Here is a 21,580-nt window from a genome sequence, read left to right on the forward strand (position 1 = left end):
AAAATTCGGATATTATTGGTTAGTTTGGTTAATTCTGTTTCGTTATTTTTGGTTATTTTGGTTAATTTCGGGTTATATTATTTTTTATTTATTTTAAAAATCGTAAACCTAACCGAAAACCAAATTATTTTCAAAATCATACTGACCTCAAAACCGAACCCGAAACGAAAACCAAATATTTTGGTTCAATCCAGTTCGACTGGTTCTGACAAAAACCAGTGCTAGTTTATATGGTTACACCTGCAACTGGTTGTTTCTGTAATGACAAGGAAAGATTGGTCTTTAGAGAGTTGAGTGCCATTGGGAAAACGCCAGACCTTCCAGCACAATGTGTGCTGTTTTTTTGTAGGTGGGTCATATCTTGGAACCCTTCCTGATGATTTCTCCTTCAAGCAATATGAAGAAATGATTCATACACAAAAAGAAAGTCTAATCCTGCATAAAACTTCATCTCAGCAAGAATGCAAATGATGATAATACAAATACATATCAAAGAGAAAACAAGAATGTTTGGTAGCATACTTTCATAAATGAAATAAATGTGAAGGTCATAAATCAGGAAACATGCCTAGTTGATGTAATCTTTTAGGCAAAGACATGGGATCCTTTTAGCAACTATACATCAAACATGTATAGACTCTCCTACTTCATCTGTAATGATGCCTTAACTTGATTCCCACAAGAAGCAGTTCAAGCAAGCCTTACAGATCTTTTAAGTTGTTCGAATGGAACCGCATAAGCTTGATCTGTCTTCATCAACTACCTCCATGACAAGAACTTTGTTTCACAATACAATATTGACATTGGAACTGAACTTTTAGATAACTTCCACTCCACTAATTAATTAAGAGGTTACTGCACTGGCTTGAAAGGTCTGCTCATTTCCAATAAACCGCAATGGCAGTAAAGAAGCATCTGTGTGAGACTCAATCTCAAGAAAAATGATATCATATAAGCACCAGACATCTTCAAACTGAAGACAAACACAACTATGATCCAACCAAAGTTGTTCGAATGGAACCACATAAGCTTGATCCGTCTTCATCAACTACCTCCATGACAAGAACTTTGTTTCACAATACAATATTGACATTGAAACTGAACGTTTATATAACTTCCACTCCACTAAGAGGGAACTGCACTGGCTTGAAAGGTCTGCTCATTTCCGAATAGGAAAGGTTTCTTTTTCGGCGGATTAAAAATCCGAAGCAGTGATTGTTTAGCTAAGTCGAAAGACCAAACTATGAATCTGCTGTTTCGAGGATAGAGAGAAACTTTTTTTGTCTGGTCGTCTTCACTTATAGTAATGGACCAAGGTATGGGTCTATTTCTATATAGAGAGTTTGCTTACAAAGGAATAAACCAGAATGAATTAACGTTGTAAACGGTAAACCATGATTAAACCGATGCTAATAGGGTCAATGACCATCAATTTTTGGTCCAACTATAAATCTTAGAAGTACCTTAGCCTATTTCTATATAGAGAGTTTACAAAGGGATAAACCGGAAGAAATTAACGTTGTAAACGGTAAACCCTGATTAAACCGATGCTAATAGGGTCAACCACCATCGATTTTCGGTCCAACTATAAATCTTAGAAGGATAATCAAATTGAAAAGTCCAAGTTTAGGAGCTCAATTCTTGAAGACCGTTAAGAATTCCAAATTAAAAAGGTTTGTATTTTTACATTTTCGTTCAAAAGTTATAAAATGATGACTATAGTATTACTACATGTAATGCAATATTTAAATTTATATACAATTGGGTATGAGATATGACAAGGCGTTGAATGCAGAGATAATGGCCAAAGAACAAATCAACAGGATTGTACTTTGTTTTCCATTTTTTTTCCTGTTTGTATAACGTATGTATATATGCATGAAGATTATGCTAATTAATTAAAGTTATTGAGTTTTTTTTAAAATTGGGTTAATGTATATTTGGGGTTTGAATAATCAAATATTTGTAATGTGTAGCTTGTGTATTAAACAGAAGGAAAGTAAGTTCATGTGATATTTGTGAATTTGTGTATATAAGTAGCTACGTTTGTGTCTTTTAGGCTTTATTAACTTGGACTGGTTGATTGTATGCGAGGAAGAAGATACTTGATAATTAAACCTCTACATGGCAACCAAAACAAGATGATGAATAATAAAAAAAAACAACACACAGAAGAAAAACACAGTTTTAGTTTTAATATGAGGATATTGTATCCTTTTTACAAATTACAAACTAAAAAGAAAGTATGTGAACATTAAAGGTGTCAATTTCTAGAGAGATCATAGAGTAAATCTCTACATATATGAAATATAAAACTAGTGCGTTCCATTCACATATTAATTTTCTTATGTAATACATTATTTGTAAGTAATAATAATACATCCATAACTAAGAAAATAAGAAGGTGAAAAACAATATATAAAATAAAAATTTTAAGCTATGCATGCTTGAAGCTCCCCATTGAAGGAACGATCGATTCAGAAACAACAAAGACTATATATCACTTTGGAGGCGGCTTGATTGTGACATGGTTCCTTGCCTCGACCTCGGTCACGATCATCATTACCATCATCAAAACGATGACGAAGGAGGCGATTAGGGTTTTCTTTTCGATAGCCATAATGTTTAACAAGCTCTTAAACGGCTCTTTTTTTTTTTGGTCTCTTTCTTGTTAGTAGTTCTTGATTAACTTAACAGCGTATTTATATGCAAAACCAAACTTCTATAAATAGTGAATTTCTAATTTAAAATTTGTGTGGACTGTTTCATCGTCTTTTCTTAGATATTGGTCAAATGATTACTAACATTGTTTAGATTGAATTCTAAAATAGTAGGACAAAAAAATTGCCAAAAAGTAATAACCACTAATTGTTTCTTCCACATTTTCATAAGTGTACTTTTTTACTTTAGATACATCTCATACAAATTAAGATTTGTTTTAATAACGTAGACGTAATCATAACTTAAAATGCATTTGATGATAAAGACTTTAAATATCCATAGAGCTTTGTGTAAATGGAAAACTATCTAAAGCTAATTGTGTGGTCGGTCCACATATGGTTTTGATGTATATGAATCTCACCCATAATGTACCCAAAAACCTTATGTTAGATCCCAATTAGGTTCAACACGATGACTTTCTTCGCATTCTTATTACAACAACACTCTCTTTAAAAGTCAAGGTTCCATATCTTTCATTCATGTTAAAGAATAAACCATACACGATGGCTGCTATAATACAACCATCTCTGTCTTCCTTACTACTCATGTTCTTGTTCTTACTACTTGTTGTCCCTTCATCAGTTCTCTCAGCCACTCTTCGATCTGATATCCAAGCTCTAGAGTCTATCATAAGGAGCATTGATCCAAGTTCCATCTCCCCTTCCTCTTACCTCAGCACATGGGACTTCTCTGAAGACCCATGTGAAGGCTCAGGGACGTTCTTAGGAGTAACGTGTTCTTTCCCTCTTGAAAACACAACCAACAGAGTCACAGAGATCGACCTTGACGATGATGGCTACGAAGGTTTCCTCTCTGACGAAGTAGGGAACCTCACAGAGCTCACGGTCCTTAGCCTCAACAAGAACAGATTCCGTGGTCCAATACCAGAAACTGTCTTCCAGCTCAAGAAACTCACCAAACTCTCCCTCTCTGAAAACTTCTTCACCGGAGACATAACCCCAGGAATCACCTGGCTCAAGGAGCTCAAAACCATAGACCTGTCCAAGAACAGCATCGCCGGTGAGATCCCTCCAAGGATCTCATCCTTGAGAAGCTTGACACACCTGATCCTATCAAACAACCATCTAGACGGTAGAATACCTCCACTCAACGGCTTGTGGAAGCTACAAGCGTTGGAACTCGGCAACAATCACCTCTCCGGAACCCTCCCTAAGCTTCCTCCAAGTCTAAGAACTCTATCTCTCTGCTACAACAGCCTCGCAGGACGTATATCGCCTTTACATAGACTAAAACATCTTGTGTCACTAGATGTGAGCCAGAACAGATTCTCAGGCACCATCAGCCACCAAATCCTAACGTTCCCGGAGATATCTCACATCAATGTGTCCTTTAACCAGTTCATATCCATAGAGGTTGTTCAGGTTACAGGCATTGAGTCCCGCCTGCGGATACTTGACGCTGAAGGAAACCAACTACAGGGTCACCTTCCACTGAACCTGCCGACTTATGGAAACTTGAAAGATATCAATCTAAGGAGTAACAAGTTCTCCGGAGATATTCCAAGGATCTATGGGAAAAGACTTGAGAATAATTCATGGAGAAGCTTGTACTTGGAGAACAACTACCTCACAGGTTTGCTTCCTGAGGAGTTTCTAAGGCTCTCCAAGCAAATCAGAGGAAGCCTTTCTAATAACTGTCTGCATTGTCCGAAGAACGTTCGAATCTGCAAAGGAGTACAAAAGGCGAAATCACAATGCACCAATGCAATGCAGGTGGAGGGCTTGGAGTAGAGATCATACACATGGGAAACAGTTTCTATTAGAAAGCATAAACGTTACCAAAGTTCATGTCCTTATTTGTTTGTAATCATTGACATTCAAAACCAAAATAACTGTTTTTTTTCACAAGACAATGCATTTCAAAAGAGCCAATTGACACTAATGTTACCAAGCCAGATCAAAAGAGGGAACTGAGCCAGAGCTACAAAGATCAAAAGGTAGTGATGCTTGCTCGAGTCATAACTCCTAGCTTCAGCAAAGAGAACTCGTTTCATCGTCTTCACTAAGAAAACCCCGGTGCACAAGCATGTCCACGGAATCAAAACATAGTAAGAGTATCCCCACATGATCTTGCCAAGAACAGCTAAGCAAAGACCAGTGAAAGCATAGCCAGCATACGCCACAATATCCAAGAGCGGTGCTTCTCCACTACCCAGTGAAAACAATGTCATCTTCAGCAGCATGACTTGGAAGAACCAGCCAACCATTCCTTTCACAAAAAGCCAGTTCAGCGCTTCCGGAGAGAACCTAGCAAATTCGGAATCAAAGGGTTTAAAAAAGAAAGACATATACACATGAACAGATAAATAAAGAAACTTACTTGCCATAGAGACCTAGTGAGAAACCAGCAAGAACAAGATAGGTGCCAAAGGCCATGAGCGGAATGTATAAGTCTGGCGCATTAATATCATACAACGGAGGCTTGTATGAAAGTCTACCACCAACTGGCTCTGAGATTCTAGCCCAGTGTCCCTGATAAGGTTACAAGAAGACTCATAAGTACAAATAAAGAACATACCAAAAACAAAGTAAAGCCTTTCCTCTTTACCCTGTGAAGAAAAGGAAGCAGAACAATCTTCAACTTGTTCCTCACGTATTGATCATTCACTTGAAAATAGTATTGAGGATCGGAGAAGTAACGAGTTATCTGTTCATATCAACAACTTAGAGTTAAAAACAAATGAAACGCTGAGTAATGAAGAACACAAGCATGGTTTAATTAACTTACGTTGCTCTGCACATACTCAGAGCTGGATCCGAATATTTTCTCCCCATAAGCACCCAAGCCACTTCGGATAAGGCCAGAGCCAGGGCCAGAGAAGGCATTGCCAAAAGGGTTAGGCTGTGGAACTGCCTGAGGCTGAGGTCCCATGTTGTTGTTATTATACATCTCTGCAGTTCAACACAAAAGAGGTTTAATTTGACTAATTGCAAGGCTTAAATGCACAAAGAAGGAAACTTTCTTTGAATGTGATTCTTGTTTCAACAACCCATCAATCAAATGATCTTTCTTTCTGTCTATCTATTACGCAATTAAAGAAGAGATCGATTCAAAAGAGTTCGAGCTTCGAAGCTACGACATTGCTAATCTAGGGGGTTTTAAAGTATCATAGACGCAGACCTGAAGGAAGGTGTGGAGGAGGTGATGGATCTCGAGGTTGCTTTCTCGGTTGATTTGATTAGTTCGCCGGCTAAGTTTCCGGTGAATAGAAAGTGATGATAGGATAGATCGAAGGAAGGTCATGTGTGAAAGGCTCTTGCTCGCACGTGTGATATTGAACCAATAGAAGTTTGACACGTATATATCTTAATTACTTTTTTTTGTGAAGTTCAGGGTTTCTATTGAAAATATTTATAGTTATAAAAAGCGTCCAGAGACTGGAAACTGGAGGAACGATCAAGGAAGTGATTAGATAAGAAAACAAATTTGGGGTTAAATATGTAACAAATCTAAAGTTCGGGGGTTTTTACTGTAAATATTCCTAATAAAAATGCGGGAGAATGATCAAGGAAATAGGGGTGGGCACAAGCCGGATAAGCCGGATACTTGGTATTTTTGATATACTTGGTATTCGGTTTGGTTTAAACGAGTAGTAAAAAAAATTACTTGTACTTGGTTTGCTAAAAACAAGTACTTACAATTTTAAGTACTTACTAAAAATTGACGGATTTGCAAGTTACTTGACTTGTTTTATTATTTGTTACTTGTAAATAATTTACAAGTTTTTAATAATTATTTGTAATTTTTTTTGTTAATTCGTCGAAAATAAAAAATAAGTAAGTATATTATGCATACAAAATATTTCATTGTTTCTCTATATTTTAATCAATTCGAGAAATATAATATCTAAGATAAGAAAAAAAAACGTCAAGATATATCACATATGTTTGATTAACTTATGGAAATAGAAATATAAACAAGTTATTTTACTATGATTTAAAAATGTAAATTTGTTCATCAACGAAAACGAGTAACAAGCCAAACAACGTCAAGTAGTTATTTTGATTTGGATACTTGATACTTGTCTTGTACTTGCGAGTAATTTAAATAGATTATTTGATACTCGACTTGGTCAAACCGAGTACTTGACTTTAGAGTCAAGTAGCGAGTACGAGCAAAGTAACGAGTAATTGTGTCCAGTCCCACAAGGAAGTGATTCTCGATAAGAAAACAAGTTTGGGGTTATTTATGAGAAAATTCAAAAGTTCGGGGTTTGTATTGATATATTTTCTAATAAGAAAGCGTCCAAGTTCGGAGAACGATGAAGGAAGTGATTCTTAGGAATATAGAAGAAGAGAAAGCTTCTGTCTTTATTTTGCGAGATGGAGGCTCCAAGCTCTGAGGAAATACTTCAATGTATGAACTCTTCTCTCTCTCAGATCAAATGGCGTCTCAAGCCCTCTTCCAAACGCCGCCTCGATATAGGTTTCCTTCTTCCAATTGAACCTTCCTTGATGATAGCTTTGATTACGTTGTTTGAGATCACTGTACGTAGACTGAAGCATATTTGTGCAATTTTGCTTGATGGGTTTATCAGTTTCCACTCCCTGTTAGAGATAAATCATTAAAAGTTTTGTACTTTAGACTCTATTATGATCTCAGTAGTCTGCTTTAAATGGGTTTCTTTGGAACAGATGTGCTGGCACTTTGCACGGGGATGAGACCCGTTGTGATGATTGACTATGGTGGCAAGTTGCCTGAGCTACAAACTCGCTTGCTTTCTCTTCTTGAGCTTCTCCACGAGGTTCTTTCTTCTTCAAGCAACATTAGTACTTGAGTATATGCTGATTCTGTTCCTGATTGTGTCCTCTAGGCTTTACCAGTTTTCAAATCTCTGAGGGTTATGGTCATAGAGGATATGATTTACCTGATTAATGTAAGAACACTGCCCAAGTGGTTGAGTTCAGAACCTGAATTGTTCTTCGTCGACCTGGAACAAGATCCCCCACAGGTTTCTCTTTGTTTCAGTGGTTTCTCTTCTCATGCTCCATCGTCTCTTTAATTGGATCTGATCTCTCACTCTTGCTTTTGTTTTGTTCAAGATGGTAAAGCAAAGTAAAGAAAGCGATCTAGGGATGCAGTTTAGGTCGATTCAGAAGCTCTTCTCTTCCACATTTCCTTTACATGGCAGCAATGATGATCACACAACATCACTTGATGAAGACAATTCTTCTCAGTCTTCTTTATTCATTGATCTTAGTTGTTGTTTACAAGACACCAAGGTTACAATCCCAACACTTAACGGGTAAAATTTCAAATCAAACTCTTCACTCATTAACTATAGTTTATCAAGCTATGAAGTTTGTTGTTTAACCTGTATTTTGTAGATGGCTCTTGGACTATCCGGTTGTGTATTTATTCGGCACAGATCACATAGAAGAAGCAATCTACAACCTCTCTACCAAGTCTCTCCGCATCTTCAAAGTTCTTGTACAAAGGTTACTTAAAAATCTTCTAGCTTTCTGAAACATTGTTGTGATGACTAACTTAAATATCTTCCAGGAACTGTGCCACCGGAGAAGACTCTTATTCAGAAGAGCTAACTAGGTAAGAACTTCAAAACTATTATGGTGATTTTGCTGACTAAACAACAATGCATGTACGAAAATTACTGAGTGTTAGTGCGTTTTCGCAGTTTCTCAGTGCCATATGATCTGAGTATGGAAGGTAGCAAGGAATTGTGGGCTGAATCATTTCTGGAGAGGATGAGTTCTAGGTGGGAAGAATGCAAACACATTTGGAGATCTTTGGACTTGCAAGTTTCTGAATGTTATCCTCAAGCAATTGTTCTTTGAAGCTTTCAAAAAACTTGGTAACGAGTTTTTATTCATAAGGTAACATAATCAAACAGTTCTATGAACCACACAGAACCAAAACACAAAGCAAACAAAAAAGAGAGTAAAATGTGAAATCTTAAAAACCAGACTTGTTGTAGATCAGTTTGCATTTAGGAGAGTTTCAACTTCAGACACTGTGGGAAGAGCTGGAATTGCTCCTTTCTTGGTTGTTGTAATGGCTCCACATGCATTTGCAAACCTGAGCACTTCTCTAAGACGAGCTTCATCCTGTAGTTAAACACACAAGAACCAAAGATTCAGAAATGGTCTAGACTCTAGACTGAAATGATATGTTAAGTTCATATGTATTGTTGTATACCTCAAGAACAGAGCGGTCATCAACAATGTTGCAAAGCAAGGCACCAACATATGAATCACCAGCACCAGTTGTGTCCACAGCGTCCACATGGAAAGGATCAACAGATCCACGGAAGCTCTATAATCATAAGTAACGGTTAATGGTAAAGTCAAATTTGAAAGAAGAAAGCTCTTGAAAAACTAAGTTACCTTGGTGTAATAATTACAACCCTTTTCACCCAAAGTGACCAAGAGAAGTTTCAAGTTATCATGCCACAGAGACAGAGCAGTCTCATCATCAACGTTATCAGATCCAGTCAAGAACATAAGCTCTTCATCGCTGACTTTGATCACTTCAGCTTTGTCCCAGATGCTAAGAATCTGCTTCTTAGCCTCCTCCTTGGAAGGCCACAAAGGTAGCCTCAAGTTTGGGTCATAAGAGAGCAATGCACCAGCTTCTTTAGCCACCTCCATGGCTTTCAGATGAGCAGATCTACATGGCTCCACGATGAGACTAATTGATCCATAGTGAAACACCTTAGCCTGTAAAAAAACAGAGAATTTGGTTAACCTAACTTGACATCCACGTCAGGTTTTATCAACAAACGCTACATACAAATCTAACTTCACATATACGTTAGGTTTATCAACAAACTTTACATACAGAAGTTTAATTAACAGGTAATCATTTTAGCAATTGATAAAATAACTTGCCCTCTACGTTAGGTTTATCAACAATACAAACCTAACTTCATTTCTACGTAAAGTTTATCAACAACCGTTACATAAGAAAAACTTAATTAGTAGTTATCTAAAAGTCAAAGTAACGTACAGATCTGATGAGATCGAGGTTAAGCTCATCGGGACGGAGGAGCATGTCGGCGCTAGGGTTCCGGTAAAACATGAACTCACGTTCTCCATCAGATCTAAGCGTCACGAACGCAAGCGCCGTCCTAGCTCCAGTATCAAAGTTGATTCCTTCTGCAGAGACACCGTTTTGTTTCAAGATTCCGGCGAGCATGTGACCAAACTCATCGTCACCGAGCTTTCCGACAAAAGCAGCACGGCCACCGAGACGAGCGACAGCAATAGCAACGTTGGCAGGTGCACCACCGGGAGCCTTGATGAAGCCAGGAGCCTCAGAGAGTGATACGCCGGAGACAGTGGGGACAAAGTCGATGAGCATCTCACCGAAGCTCACGATCAAGCTTTTCTCGCCGTTGGATGTAGACATTTGGTGGTCGGAGAGTGTTTATGTTATGGAACTAAGGGAGAGATTATGTTTTGGATATGAGATGTGTTGGAGAACGAGGAAGGGTTTATATACAAGTGTTTAGGATCAAATCCACTAGACTTTTAATTAAGTTTAATTAAAATTTATTTGATTTATCTAGTTAGAATTGTTTTTATCCGAAATATGGGAATTGTATTTAGTAAGAATTAATATCGAAATATTTGATTGGTTAATTTGATGATATTATGATCTTGGTTTAGTCAAATCCACTAGACGTCTAATAGATTTATGTCCAGTTAAAATTGTTTCATCCTTTTTTTGTCAACAAATTGTTTTTGTCCGAAATATGGAATTAGTTGTATTTGGCAACTAACTAATATTGAAATATTTGATTGGTCCATTGCATAAAATCCACTAGACTTTTAATTAGTTTAAATGAAAATTTATCCGAAATCTTGGAAAATATATATTGGTAAGTAATTAATATTGAGATATTTGATTGGTCTTATTGCGTGATATTATGATCTTATGAGAACATTGATTGGTCATTTGAAACGGATTTTTCGCTTGTTAATGGAACCCACGTAACGTCTTTTGCAAGGTTTACTAATTACTAGGGATTGTTGGATAAAGATATACAATCCTCTTTTATTTTCCGATTATTTCATTTGTTAGGATTACGTTCATTATCTTTTTTTTTTCTTACACAGATTACGTTCATTGTATATAATACACATTTAATGGATATTGACTTATCTAATTCTAATTGAAAATTTAATGTGAGATTTTATACACATTTAATGATCCTTATCCTTTCATATTCCTCTAAGTAATAAATATTTTTGTATTTATTGAAAGACAAGAGAAACTATGAGAAGATAACTTATTATTCATATGTTGTTACGTACAAAGTTATATACACAAGTTACAGACACAAGATAACTATCAATCTCCTCGTCCTTATCTCTAACTATAACCACAATATTCTCTCCAATATACTCTCCAACTGATATATCGGTTCTAGACCTCTAGAACCTTAACACTCCCCCTCAAGTTGGAGCGTGTGGATTGCACACTCCTAACTTGGACAACAAGTAATGAAATGCAGAGCTCCCCAATGCTTTTGTTAGAATATCCGCTAGCTGCTCGTTGGTCCTTACGTGCCTCGTTGCTATCAGCTTAGCTTTTACTGCATCTCTCACACTATGACAATCCTTCTCTACATGTTTCGTACGCTCGTGGAACACCGGGTTCGCAGCAATGTAGATAGCTGACGTGCTATCACAGTACAAGTCCATTGGACTATCATGTTTTACTCCAAGATCAGCAAGCAACCTCTTCAACCACTTCAACTCCTTCAACGCATCAGACATTGCTCTATATTCGGACTCAGCTGAAGAGTGAGAAACCGTATCCTGTTTCTTGGTTCTCCACGCCACCGGCGAGTTCCCCAACAACACTATGTAAGCTGAGAGTGATCTCCTCGTCAACGGACAACCGCACCAATCAGAATCACAAAACGCGCGTATCTGTAGGTCACTATCAGCTCTCAGCATAATACCCTGACCTGGACTTCCCTTCAAGTAGCGTATGACTCTCATCGCAGCATTCCAATGCTCCTCCCGTGGCTGATGCATCACTTGCGACAGTACGTGCACACAATAACTCAAATCCGGTCGAGTAATAGTCAAATACACCAGTCTACCTACTATCCGACGGAACCGCACGGGATCTTTACAGAGTGGACTTCTCTGCTCTCCTAGTTCTTCTCGCAGAAGCTTGTGGTTCACTTCCATCGGAGTAGACACAGGTTTACTCGCAAGCAAACCAACCTCATTTATAATATCCAGTGCATACTTCCTCTGAGACAAAAACATCCCCTCGGGTCCTCTCGCAATTTCTATGCCCAGAAAATACTTTGCTCTTCCAAGGTCTTTCATGAGAAAGCACTTACTCATATACTTCTTGAATCTCTCCAACATTTCAAGATCATTTCCTGCAACAATCAGGTCGTCCACATAAATAAGAACACGCACACAGCTTCCATCTTTCTCATAACAAAACAGAGAGTAATCTTCATAGGATTGTACGAAACCAAAGCTCTTTAAAGCCTCCGTCAACTTCTCAAACCAGCACCTTGGAGCCTGTTTTAGTCCATACAAAGATTTTCTCAATCTACATACCTTCCCTGGTTCATCAGAATGAAACCCAGGTGGCAATCTCATGTATACTTCTTCCTCCAAATCTCCATGAAGAAACGCATTACTCACATCCATCTGGTGCACCTCCCAGTTCTTTGCCACTGCAACCTCCAGTAGTGTGCGTACCGTATCCATCTTCGCAACAGGCGCAAAGGTTTCCTCATAGTCCACACCTTCCACCTGATGATTACCACAACACACCAGCCTCGCCTTGTTTCTCTCTACTGTTCCATCTGCGTTGTACTTGATTGTAAACACCCATTTACTCCCAATTGCTTTTTTTCCTGCAGGAAGATCCACCACATCCCATGTACGATTCAACTCAAGAGCATGAACTTCGCCTTTCACGGCCTTGTTCCATCTCTTATCTGCAAAGGCCTCTTTGTAATTTTTAGGTATCACCCCAGCACTAACGGCTGCGAGAAAGGCCTTGTGGTTATCTGAGAATTGATCATCAGATACAAAATCAGTAATGGGATAAAGTACTTGTGTCTTACCTGGCACCGCCGAGGAGACATCTGATCGCAGGCCGGTGATGGTGTCATGTTTATCAGAACCGACTTGTGCATTGTAGACTACATAATCTTGTAGTTTGACTGATGGAACTGTCTTTCTATGTCCACGTCCAAGAGCCTCTTCTGTCGCAGTCTGATCACTAACTTGCGGTGTTACTTCCTGCACTTGTATGTGCGGCTCAGCTTCTGTTCTCTGAGCCACCTCCGTATCAGCAGTAGTTACTTCACCAGCAGTATCGGCCGTGACTACCTCTCCAACAGTATCAGCAGTGATTACTTCACCGCTCCCCCTTACGGAGTAAATTTCATCATCACACACAGACATCATCTGCGGCACCATATCAGTCTCAGCTACTTCCTTTTCTGCATAAGGATAACACTCCTCATCAAATACCACATCCCTAGACACAAAGAACTCATTCTTCTCCATGTCATACACCTTCCATCCCTTCTTTCCAAAAGGGTAACCAACAAAAACACATCTCTTACTCCGTATTCCAAACTTGTCTTTGTCTCTTCTTGCTTGGTGCACAAAGCACAAGCACCCGAATGTCTTCACCTCTCCATACGATGGTGGCTTCCCGTACAAGCACTCATACGGCGTCTTTCCATTCAATACTTTCGTCGGCGTCCTGTTTATGAGATAAGCTGCTGTTAGAACGCTCTCTCCCCAAAACCGAACAGGAAGACTAGCCTGAAAGAGTAGCGAGGGCGCGGCATTGAGTATATGTCTATGCTTTCTCTCTACGCGCCCGTTCTGCTGCGGAGTGCTCACACAAGATGTCTGATGAACTATTCCTTTCTCTGCAAAGTAGTTCGACAAGCACATAAACTCTGTCCCATTATCACTCCTCACCATCTTGACCAGTTTACCAAACTGTCGATGTGTAAGACTGAGGAAATTCGGCAACACTTTCTTTACCTCACTTTTCTCAAGCAGTAGATGGATCCATACAGCTCTTGAAAAATCATCTACAATTGTGAGAAAGTACACTGCCCCACACGAAGAAGATACACGATAGGGTCCCCAAAGATCAACATGAATCAAATCAAATGGAGCTAAACTTTTATTAAGACTTTCGGGAAACACTTCTCTTGTTTGTTTAGACTGAAAACAAATATCGCATCCACCAAACTTGTTTGGGACGTCTTTAACACCAGATACAAAAGGTAAAAAACTCAAAACACCATAAGCAGGATGTCCTAGACGACGATGCCACACAGCCTGATCCTCTGAAGCTTTAACTCTGTGACCCCTCGCCACTGTTACATCCCGATAAACATAGACACCATCTTTAACTTCACCGGCTCCAATCAGAGTCCTCGTAAAACGGTCCTGCAAAATACACAAAGTATCTGTGAATACAGCCAAGCAACCAGTCTGTCTCAGTAACTTCGCAACAGATAACAAAGTACAATTCAAATTTGGAACAAATAAGACATGATCCAATTTCAACTTTGCGGACAAACGCAGACAACCACTTTTAGTAGCCATAACCTGGCTTCCATCCGCAAAGCTCACTGGACAAGGAACTATATGTTGAACATCAACTAACAACATCAAGTCCCCTGTCATGTGATGCGACGCGCCGGTATCAATGATAACCTCACCAGTTTGTACCATACCATTCAACCGATCCGGGATTGGAGACGGCTTCTGACGTTCGAGCAATGATGTGAGAGACGCCCATTGTTCAGGAGTCAACTGTGGAACTGATGATCCTTGACTACCGGCAGAGTTTCCAGCTTGAACCGCATTAGCTCGTGTGGAGTTTGATCTTCCTCTGCCACCTCTTCCTCTGCCACCTCTTCCATTTGCCTGATTTCTTTCTGTAAACCACTCAGGGAATCCAATGAGCTGCCAACATTCCTTCTTCTCGTGTCCAGCTCTGCCACAGTTGCTACACACTGTCAAGGAACGACTCTTTGCAACCGCAGCCATCGCCGCACTCACCGTTTGATCATCATCTCCTTCTCGCTGAACACTTTTCATCGTAAAACCCACTGGCGCCTCCTTCGACTCAAGGCGTGAGCTCCCCAATCTCTTTTCTTCTCGGATCACTCTTTGGTAAGCAGAGTTAAGGTCTGGCAATGGTTCCATTTGAATGATATTTGTGACAACATTGCTGAACCGTGAATCATCCAATCCCATTAGGAACTGGTGAACCTTCTCTGCTTCATACTCCTTTGCATAGATCTCTCCTGCTGCACACGTACAAGTCGGAATGGGCTTGCAGTTCAACAACTCCTCCCATTTTTTCGACAATTTTCCAAAGTAATCCATCACACCGGAACCGTCTTGTTTACACGAAGCAAGCTCGGCTTTGAGTTGATGAACACGTATGGCACTCCCCACAGAGAAGCGCTTCTTAAGATCTGACCACATCTTGCAGGCATCCGGAGAGAAAGGCACGGTTGACCTGATCACCGGAGAAATAGAAGCCCTGATCCAACCCACTATCATTGAGTTAGCCGTCCTCCACATCTCAGCTTCTGTCGGCTTCTCCTTCTCATCTGGAATCTTCAAACTTCCATTCACAAATCCAATCTTACGTTTAGCACACAGTGCATTCTCCAGCTCCAGCGCCCACTCGGAATAATTCTCTCCGTTCAAGATCACAGACGTGATCGACGTACCAGGATTGTCCGAGGGCGCCAGATAATATGGAGACATCCTACTCTCGAGCGTAACCCCTGATGAACTCACCAGTTCTTTACTGCCACCCATATTTCTTCTTGTCTATGAACGAAACAAATTTCAAGCCTTGTGTGGCTCTGATACCATGAAAGACAAGAGAAACTATGAGAAGATAACTTATTATTCATATGTTGTTACGTACAAAGTTATATACACAAGTTACAGACACAAGATAACTATCAATCTCCTCGTCCTTATCTCTAACTATAACCACAATATTCTCTCCAATATACTCTCCAACTGATATATCGGTTCTAGACTTCTAGAACCTTAACATTTATCATTAATTAACGGAATTTCCTTCGATTCTTAGATGTTAAATCAGTTTCAGAATTTATTGATAAGAACCATGTTAAAACGAAAAAAAGTCAAACTATTTGGTAAATACTAAAAGAAACGTAGCATGCATTCCAAAAAGGTATTAAATCATTTTCGTTGTTGTCTTTAAAAACAAACACAAAATGAATGATTTAGTTGATACCTGCCAAAAGATTAAAATTATCTAGAAAAATAAAGTTATGACTTTCTTACTATACAAACTGTCAGTTAAAAATAATCCAAGGTTAGGTATTTAGCAAAAAAAAATTGCAAGCCATTCCAAAATAAATGTGTATATCTATCTAAGTTTCTAAAAAAATGCATAATACAAGATAATCTGAAATGGACTAAAAATAAGTGGTTAAAACCCAGATACAATTGGCCTTGGTGGGTGTGTTGTGCAGGAAAACCCCACTTTCATCATGAGACATCTGACCGGTGAATTTGAGAAGAAGTTGAACGTAAGATTGGTCGTGAATGCAATAGGTTTTGTCTATTTGTCATGTCTCTTGTCATATTATGATCTTGACTGCTAATTTTGGATGTTGTAGCTACTAATGATGTGAAGGTTTGTCCTAGTTTTGGATATCTGCAGCAACTTTGGTAACATCCGCTTCAACTGCTGGAATACGATTGGGCTATAAGTATCTGATTGTATAAATTTTTGGATACTATTAAGTGTTCTCTTTTATTCAGTTCAGTTGCATAATCCTTGTGTATGATGACTAATATCTTATGTCAAGATTCAAGAAAGTTTGTCAATGAGAGACTGAGGTCTACAACAGTGTATACGAAATAGATATTTTCTGATTCTATTATTTCATCTCTTGTGTATTGCAATGGATTTCAGGATTGATAATGGTGATGATGATAGCTAGAGAGGCTTATACAACAGTGGAGAACCATAATAAAATGGGGGTAAAGCACTGCTCCAGCAATGATTGAACAAGACAATGACAACCATAACGAGATAAGAGAACATTCTGGTCAAGCAATGCCTCTTGAGGAAGATGAAAAAGTTGATATCGGGGAGGTTTAGGCAGATGAGGCTTATGTTGGCAGGAGTTTGAATCGTAAGCAGTTGCACACGTTATAATGCTTACACTACAAAAGTAGGGTTTGTCACTGATATACTATTTTTCTGTATCAGTCATCCGTGTCAGCAAACTGTCTCGGTCAAGGCATGATGGATCTCCCATAGGAAGGTAACTTGTTTGCAACAAGGAAAGGCTACATGTTGCTTAGCAAGCGGGAAAAGGTTATTAGACAAAGAGTGGAAACAAGGGTTGGATGTAGAGCAATGATCTTGATTAGAAAATAAAATTCTGGTAAATGGGTTATCACCAGAGTTTGTCTAGGAGCACAATCATTCTTTGATGCCTGAAAGGGTTCGAAGGAGTTGCATCTTTGATCAGTACCCGGTTAGTTGTTACTCTTTTCATTTATCAGTATTCTTTATCTTTTGTGGAATGATTCATCGGTCATTTAGCTAATGGAGTCAATACATATACTAATAGATGTTAGATTCAGCTACTGCATCATTACAAAACAGCAGATGATTTGAAGTTGCTCTTTACTCTGCCCTTTATGCTTTGAAAGAGTCAATTACCCGAGTTGATGTTTCTTTTGTTAGTGCTGGTTCATGATTATTTGCTAACTGGACACTTAGGGTCTGACTGGTTACACCGCAGCGGTTGCGGTTGCAGTAGTTTGCAGACGCGGGTGGTTGCGATTTTAAGAAATTTGTATGACTAGTACTGCGGTTAGAAATTTGTGCGTCTGCGGGATACTTATGACGGATTAACCACCAAATACAACAACGATTAAATAATAAATTAAAAATACTTGCATTTTATATAATTATAAAAATACTAAACATCATAATATTACAATAAATATAAAAATTATATTTTAAATTTTAAAAATTATAGAAAATTTATAATAAAAATTAAAATATAACATATATATTTTAGTATTTCTATTATTTCAATTTAAAATTTTTGTTTTTATTTTTATTTGTATTATATTGTTTTAAAAATCTGCAAGCACAAAGGTTAACTGGTGATATATGTTGTGCAAGATGCGGTGCTAACGAGGAATCGATAAATCATGTGTTTTTCGAATGTCCTCCAGCAGTTCAGGTCTGGGCTCTCTCACAGATACCATCAAATCTAACTATTTTTTCCAACAAAGTCTCCATTCAAAAATATGGATCATCTTTTTTGGAGAGTTCTTCCGCAATTAGAGGATCATCAGTTTGCATGGATACTATAGTATATTTGGAAAAGACGGAATAAAAAAGTTTTTAGCAATTTGGATATTGATCCTCGGGATACACTTAAATTGGCAGAAACGGAATCAGCACTCTGGGCAGAAGCACATATAGTAAAATAACAGAGTACGATATCACAAGTATGATGTCATGTCTTTGCGGGAGATTCTAGGTAGATGGTGTTTCACATATGGTTCTTGCAAGGAAAATGATATTTTTTCTGGACAGGGCTGGTTCAATACTTTAGAAGGGTTTGCCGGGTTGATGGGGGCACAGAATGTTCGGACTAGTCTTTCGCCTCTCCATGCAGAGATGGAAGCATTACTTTGGGCAATAGAATATATGAGGAACTTTATGCAGGCAGCAGAGGCTTCAGATAAATGGAATAAACTGGCACGCATAGAGGAGAAATTCTACAGACAGAAAGCTTGTATCCGATGGCTCCAGGCAGGAGATCATAACACACTATTCTTTCACAGAGCTGTTCAGATCAGAGTTGCCCGCAACATGATTCGTAGGCTGGTGACTGAGCAAGGGGCTGTTCTCACTACAGCAAGCGACATCAAGAGAGAAGCTGTAACCCATTTCCAAAGGTTTCTTCAGGCGCAGGAACAAACAGAGGAGATCTCGGTAGACTCCTTGAATCAGTTACTGACGTACCGATGTCCCACTGAAACATCAGCGCGATTAGTAGCTCCTGTTACGGCCCAAGAAATCTATGAAGCGTTGTTGGCTCTTCCTAATGACAAGGTATCAGGACCAGACGGATTCACCAAGGAGTTCTATGTGGGAGCTTGGAAAGTAATAGGACAGGATTTCATCACAGCAATCCAGTCCTTTTTTCTTTTCGGTTTTCTACCATCAGGAATCAACGCGACTATTCTTACCCTCATACCAAAGATAGAGAACGCTGAGAAGATGAAGGACTTCCGCCCCATTGCCTGTTGCAACCTACTGTACAAGGTCATATCCAAGGTACTTGCCAATAGATTGCGATTTCTCTTCCCTGATGCTATTGAACCAAATCAGAGCGCTTTCATCACTGGCCGGCTTCTATTGGAGAATGTGTTGCTAGCCTCGGAGCTAGTGAATGGATATCACAAACCCACCACTTCACAAAGGAGTGCAATTAAGTTTGACATTTCCAAAGCTTTCGACACGGTTAAATGGTCTTTCATTACCTCAGTGTTGAAAGCTATGGGTCTGCCACTACAATTTGTCCATTGGATCCGTCTTTGTATATCTACAGCAGCTTTTTCGGTTTCAGTCAATGGCAGTCTTGAGGGGTTCTTCACAAGTGCAAGGGGCATAAGACAGGGATGCTCGCTCTCTCCCTATCTCTATGTAATATTGAGCAACGTACTATCCAAGCTACTAAATAAGGCAGCAGAGGCAGGCGGGTTTCAGTATCACTCGCAATGCGTGGGAGTTAAACTGACTCACCTGAGCTTTGCGGATGATATAGTGGTCTTCACAGATGGCACAGTAGAGTCTCTACACGGGGTAATGGAGGTCATGACAGAGTTTGCGACTATGTCAGGGTTGCATATCAATGCAACTAAATCAACTATATTCGCATCAGGACCTGACGTGGAGCCACTGCTTGAAGAGGCAACGGCTTTGGGAATCAGTACAGGAACCCTTCCGATACGGTATTTGGGCATGCCTTTAACGACTAAATCTCTAACTCCACTGGATTATGAGCCACTTATAGACAAGGTGCGTAGTAGGATGCTGCATTGGTCCAATAAAGCCCTCTCCTATGCTGGGCGACTTCAGCTCATCAACTCTGTTGTCATGAGTATGGTTAATTTCTGGAGTTCTGCATTTATTCTCCCAGTCAAGTGCCTTGACACAATTGAGAGTATGTGTGGTGCGTTCCTCTGGTCAGGTTCTCCCACACAAACTCATAAAGCTAAAGTAAGTTGGGCTGATCTTTGCTACCCAAAAGATGAGGGAGGCCTGGGAGTACGAAGGCTGAGAGACTCTTCTACGGTCTTCGCTCTAAAACTGATCTGGCGCCTATTTACTCAGCCTACTTCACTGTGGGTTTGTTGGATTAAGTACTATTTGCTTAGAAACAGCTCCTTCTGGGATGTAAGGGATACCCAAAAAGGGTCTTGGATGTGGAGGAAACTACTCAAGCTCAGAGATATGGCATATGGTTTTTTTAAGGTGGAGGTTAAGGACGGGCAGTCAACTTCGTTTTGGTTTGATAACTGGCTGGGCAAAGGGCGCTTGATTGATATAACTGGGGCCGCAGGTACTACATTTATTGGAATACCTCGTCGTGCCACCGTCAGTGATGCAGTGAAGCAGAATGCTTGGGCAATCCGAGGAGAGCGGAGTCGTCATTACCACGAGCTCCACGCAGCCATTGTTGCAGAACCGGTTCCTGCTCCTCAGCTGGGTAGTGATGTAGTGCTTTGGAGAGTAGATGATGATGAATATCACGATGAATTCTCCAGCTCTAAAACTTGGGAACAGATTCGAGTACGTAAGGGTAAGGTTGGGTGGAGTAAAGTCGTATGGTTTGTGCAAGGGGTTCCACGGTTCTCCTTTATCACCTGGCTTGCTATCAAGAACAGGTTATCAACCGGCGACAGGATGCGCTCTTGGGGGATGATACAAGGATGTACGTTATGTGGTGAACGAGATGAGACAAGGGATCATTTGTTTTTTGCGTGTCCTTACTCCTACACAGTTTGGCACAGCTTGGCAAATCGCATCCTCGGCCCTCATATAGATCCAGACTGGCAGCTGACACTAGATCATCTACAGACCCTACGCGCTGGTACGCTCGACACAATCCTAATCAAAATGCTATTTCAAATGACGATCTATCATGTCTGGCGCGAGCGAAATGCAAGGAGACATCACACAAGCTGGATGACAGTTGAGACCATGCGGGCTACAATAGACAAGACCATGCGAAATCGCATCTCGTCTCTCAAATATAGGGGGCAACATAAGTATGCAGGGCTTCTCCAGAGATGGTTCTTGCTCACCATGTAGATGGGCTCTTTACTTTCAAAATTTTCCAGCTTACATATAGCATAGAAAAGTAGTCATAGTAGTTAAAATAGCCATATTATTCTTTTGTAAATGTTAATTCCCTAAAAGGATGAATAAATTTGAAATTTCATCAAAAAAAAAAAAAAATATATGAGGAACTTACGTCAATTTCAGGTCACGTTTGCTACAGATTGTTCTCAATTGGTGAAGATGGTTTCGGAACCAGAAGAATGGCCAGTATTTGCAAGTTATTTGGAAGATATTAAAGTCCTGAAAGAAAGTTTCTTCCAATCAGAGATCGTTCATGTATCACGAACGCAAAACTCAAAGGCGGACAGCCTAGCACGCAGTGCCAGGAAACAACCGTCTTTTGTTGTTCACATGGATCAATATACTTTGATTTGGTTTACAGAGTCTGTATAAGTTGATGACAAATAAAAAAAGAAAAAAA

General features: G+C 39.5%; 4 protein-coding genes and 1 pseudogene across 5 annotated transcripts; 3 read left to right on the forward strand and 2 right to left on the reverse strand.

Annotated features, from left to right (window-relative positions):
* The first annotated feature begins 143 nt into the window (after positions 1–143).
* On the forward strand, positions 144–4,747 carry LOC103862943 (probable LRR receptor-like serine/threonine-protein kinase At4g36180). Its single transcript, XM_033289561.1, has one exon. The coding sequence runs from the start codon at positions 3,201–3,203 to the stop codon at positions 4,470–4,472; it is 1,272 nt and encodes a 423-aa protein (XP_033145452.1). The 5' UTR covers positions 144–3,200; the 3' UTR covers positions 4,473–4,747.
* Positions 4,479–6,068, reverse strand: LOC103862942 (protein YIF1B-A). Its single transcript, XM_009140661.3, has 5 exons — positions 5,863–6,068; positions 5,470–5,633; positions 5,290–5,388; positions 5,062–5,213; positions 4,479–4,988 (listed from the first exon to the last, which is right to left on the reverse strand). Exons 2-5 carry the CDS (start codon positions 5,629–5,631, stop codon positions 4,601–4,603), a joined length of 801 nt encoding a protein of 266 aa, XP_009138909.1. The 5' UTR covers positions 5,632–5,633; positions 5,863–6,068; the 3' UTR covers positions 4,479–4,600.
* Positions 6,069–6,895: 827 nt separating this feature from the next.
* Positions 6,896–8,793, forward strand: LOC103862945. Of its 2 annotated transcripts, XM_033289562.1 has the most exons (8): positions 6,896–7,167; positions 7,377–7,486; positions 7,556–7,693; positions 7,785–7,987; positions 8,070–8,180; positions 8,245–8,289; positions 8,378–8,576; positions 8,667–8,793. In XM_033289562.1, the coding sequence occupies exons 1-7, from the start codon at positions 7,065–7,067 to the stop codon at positions 8,535–8,537; spliced, it is 870 nt and encodes a 289-aa protein (XP_033145453.1). In that variant the 5' UTR covers positions 6,896–7,064; the 3' UTR covers positions 8,538–8,576; positions 8,667–8,793. The 2 variants fall into 2 exon arrangements, with proteins under 2 accessions (XP_033145453.1, XP_009138912.1); XM_009140664.3 differs by lacking the exon at positions 8,667–8,793 and having other exon boundaries at positions 8,378–8,661.
* On the reverse strand, positions 8,549–10,200 carry LOC103862944 (probable fructokinase-4). The gene is made up of 4 exons (XM_009140663.3): positions 9,709–10,200; positions 9,087–9,419; positions 8,899–9,015; positions 8,549–8,807 (listed from the first exon to the last, which is right to left on the reverse strand). The coding sequence occupies exons 1-4, from the start codon at positions 10,108–10,110 to the stop codon at positions 8,679–8,681; spliced, it is 981 nt and encodes a 326-aa protein (XP_009138911.1). The 5' UTR covers positions 10,111–10,200; the 3' UTR covers positions 8,549–8,678.
* Positions 10,201–16,700: 6,500 nt separating this feature from the next.
* Positions 16,701–17,335, forward strand: LOC117133425 (annotated as a pseudogene).
* The last annotated feature ends 4,245 nt before the right edge of the window (positions 17,336–21,580 follow it).

This window comes from Brassica rapa, chromosome A04 (assembly GCF_000309985.2).
Source record: "Brassica rapa cultivar Chiifu-401-42 chromosome A04, CAAS_Brap_v3.01, whole genome shotgun sequence".
NCBI classification, from domain to species: domain Eukaryota; kingdom Viridiplantae; phylum Streptophyta; class Magnoliopsida; order Brassicales; family Brassicaceae; genus Brassica; species Brassica rapa.

Bases quoted from the DNA above. Each gene is read 5' to 3' on its own strand.
- LOC103862945 (XM_033289562.1), top strand. From the start codon at position 7,065: ATGGAGGCTCCAAGCTCTGAGGAAATACTTCAATGTATGAACTCTTCT. The intron at 7,487-7,555 runs GTTCTTTCTTCT...TGTGTCCTCTAG, and splicing joins TTCTTGAGCTTCTCCACGAG to GCTTTACCAGTTTTCAAATC. The intron at 8,290-8,377 runs GTAAGAACTTCA...GCGTTTTCGCAG, and splicing joins TATTCAGAAGAGCTAACTAG to TTTCTCAGTGCCATATGATC.
- LOC103862943 (XM_033289561.1), top strand. From the start codon at position 3,201: ATGTTAAAGAATAAACCATACACGATGGCTGCTATAATACAACCATCT.
- LOC103862944 (XM_009140663.3), bottom strand. From the start codon at position 10,110: ATGTCTACATCCAACGGCGAGAAAAGCTTGATCGTGAGCTTCGGTGAG. The intron at 9,420-9,708 runs GTACGTTACTTT...GTTTTTTTACAG, and splicing joins ACCTCGATCTCATCAGATCT to GCTAAGGTGTTTCACTATGG. The intron at 8,808-8,898 runs GTATACAACAAT...GTTTAACTACAG, and splicing joins ATGACCGCTCTGTTCTTGAG to GATGAAGCTCGTCTTAGAGA.
- LOC103862942 (XM_009140661.3), bottom strand. From the start codon at position 5,631: ATGTATAATAACAACAACATGGGACCTCAGCCTCAGGCAGTTCCACAG. The intron at 5,389-5,469 runs GTAAGTTAATTA...TGATATGAACAG, and splicing joins CTGAGTATGTGCAGAGCAAC to ATAACTCGTTACTTCTCCGA. The intron at 5,214-5,289 runs GTAAAGAGGAAA...TAACCTTATCAG, and splicing joins TGCTTCCTTTTCTTCACAGG to GGACACTGGGCTAGAATCTC.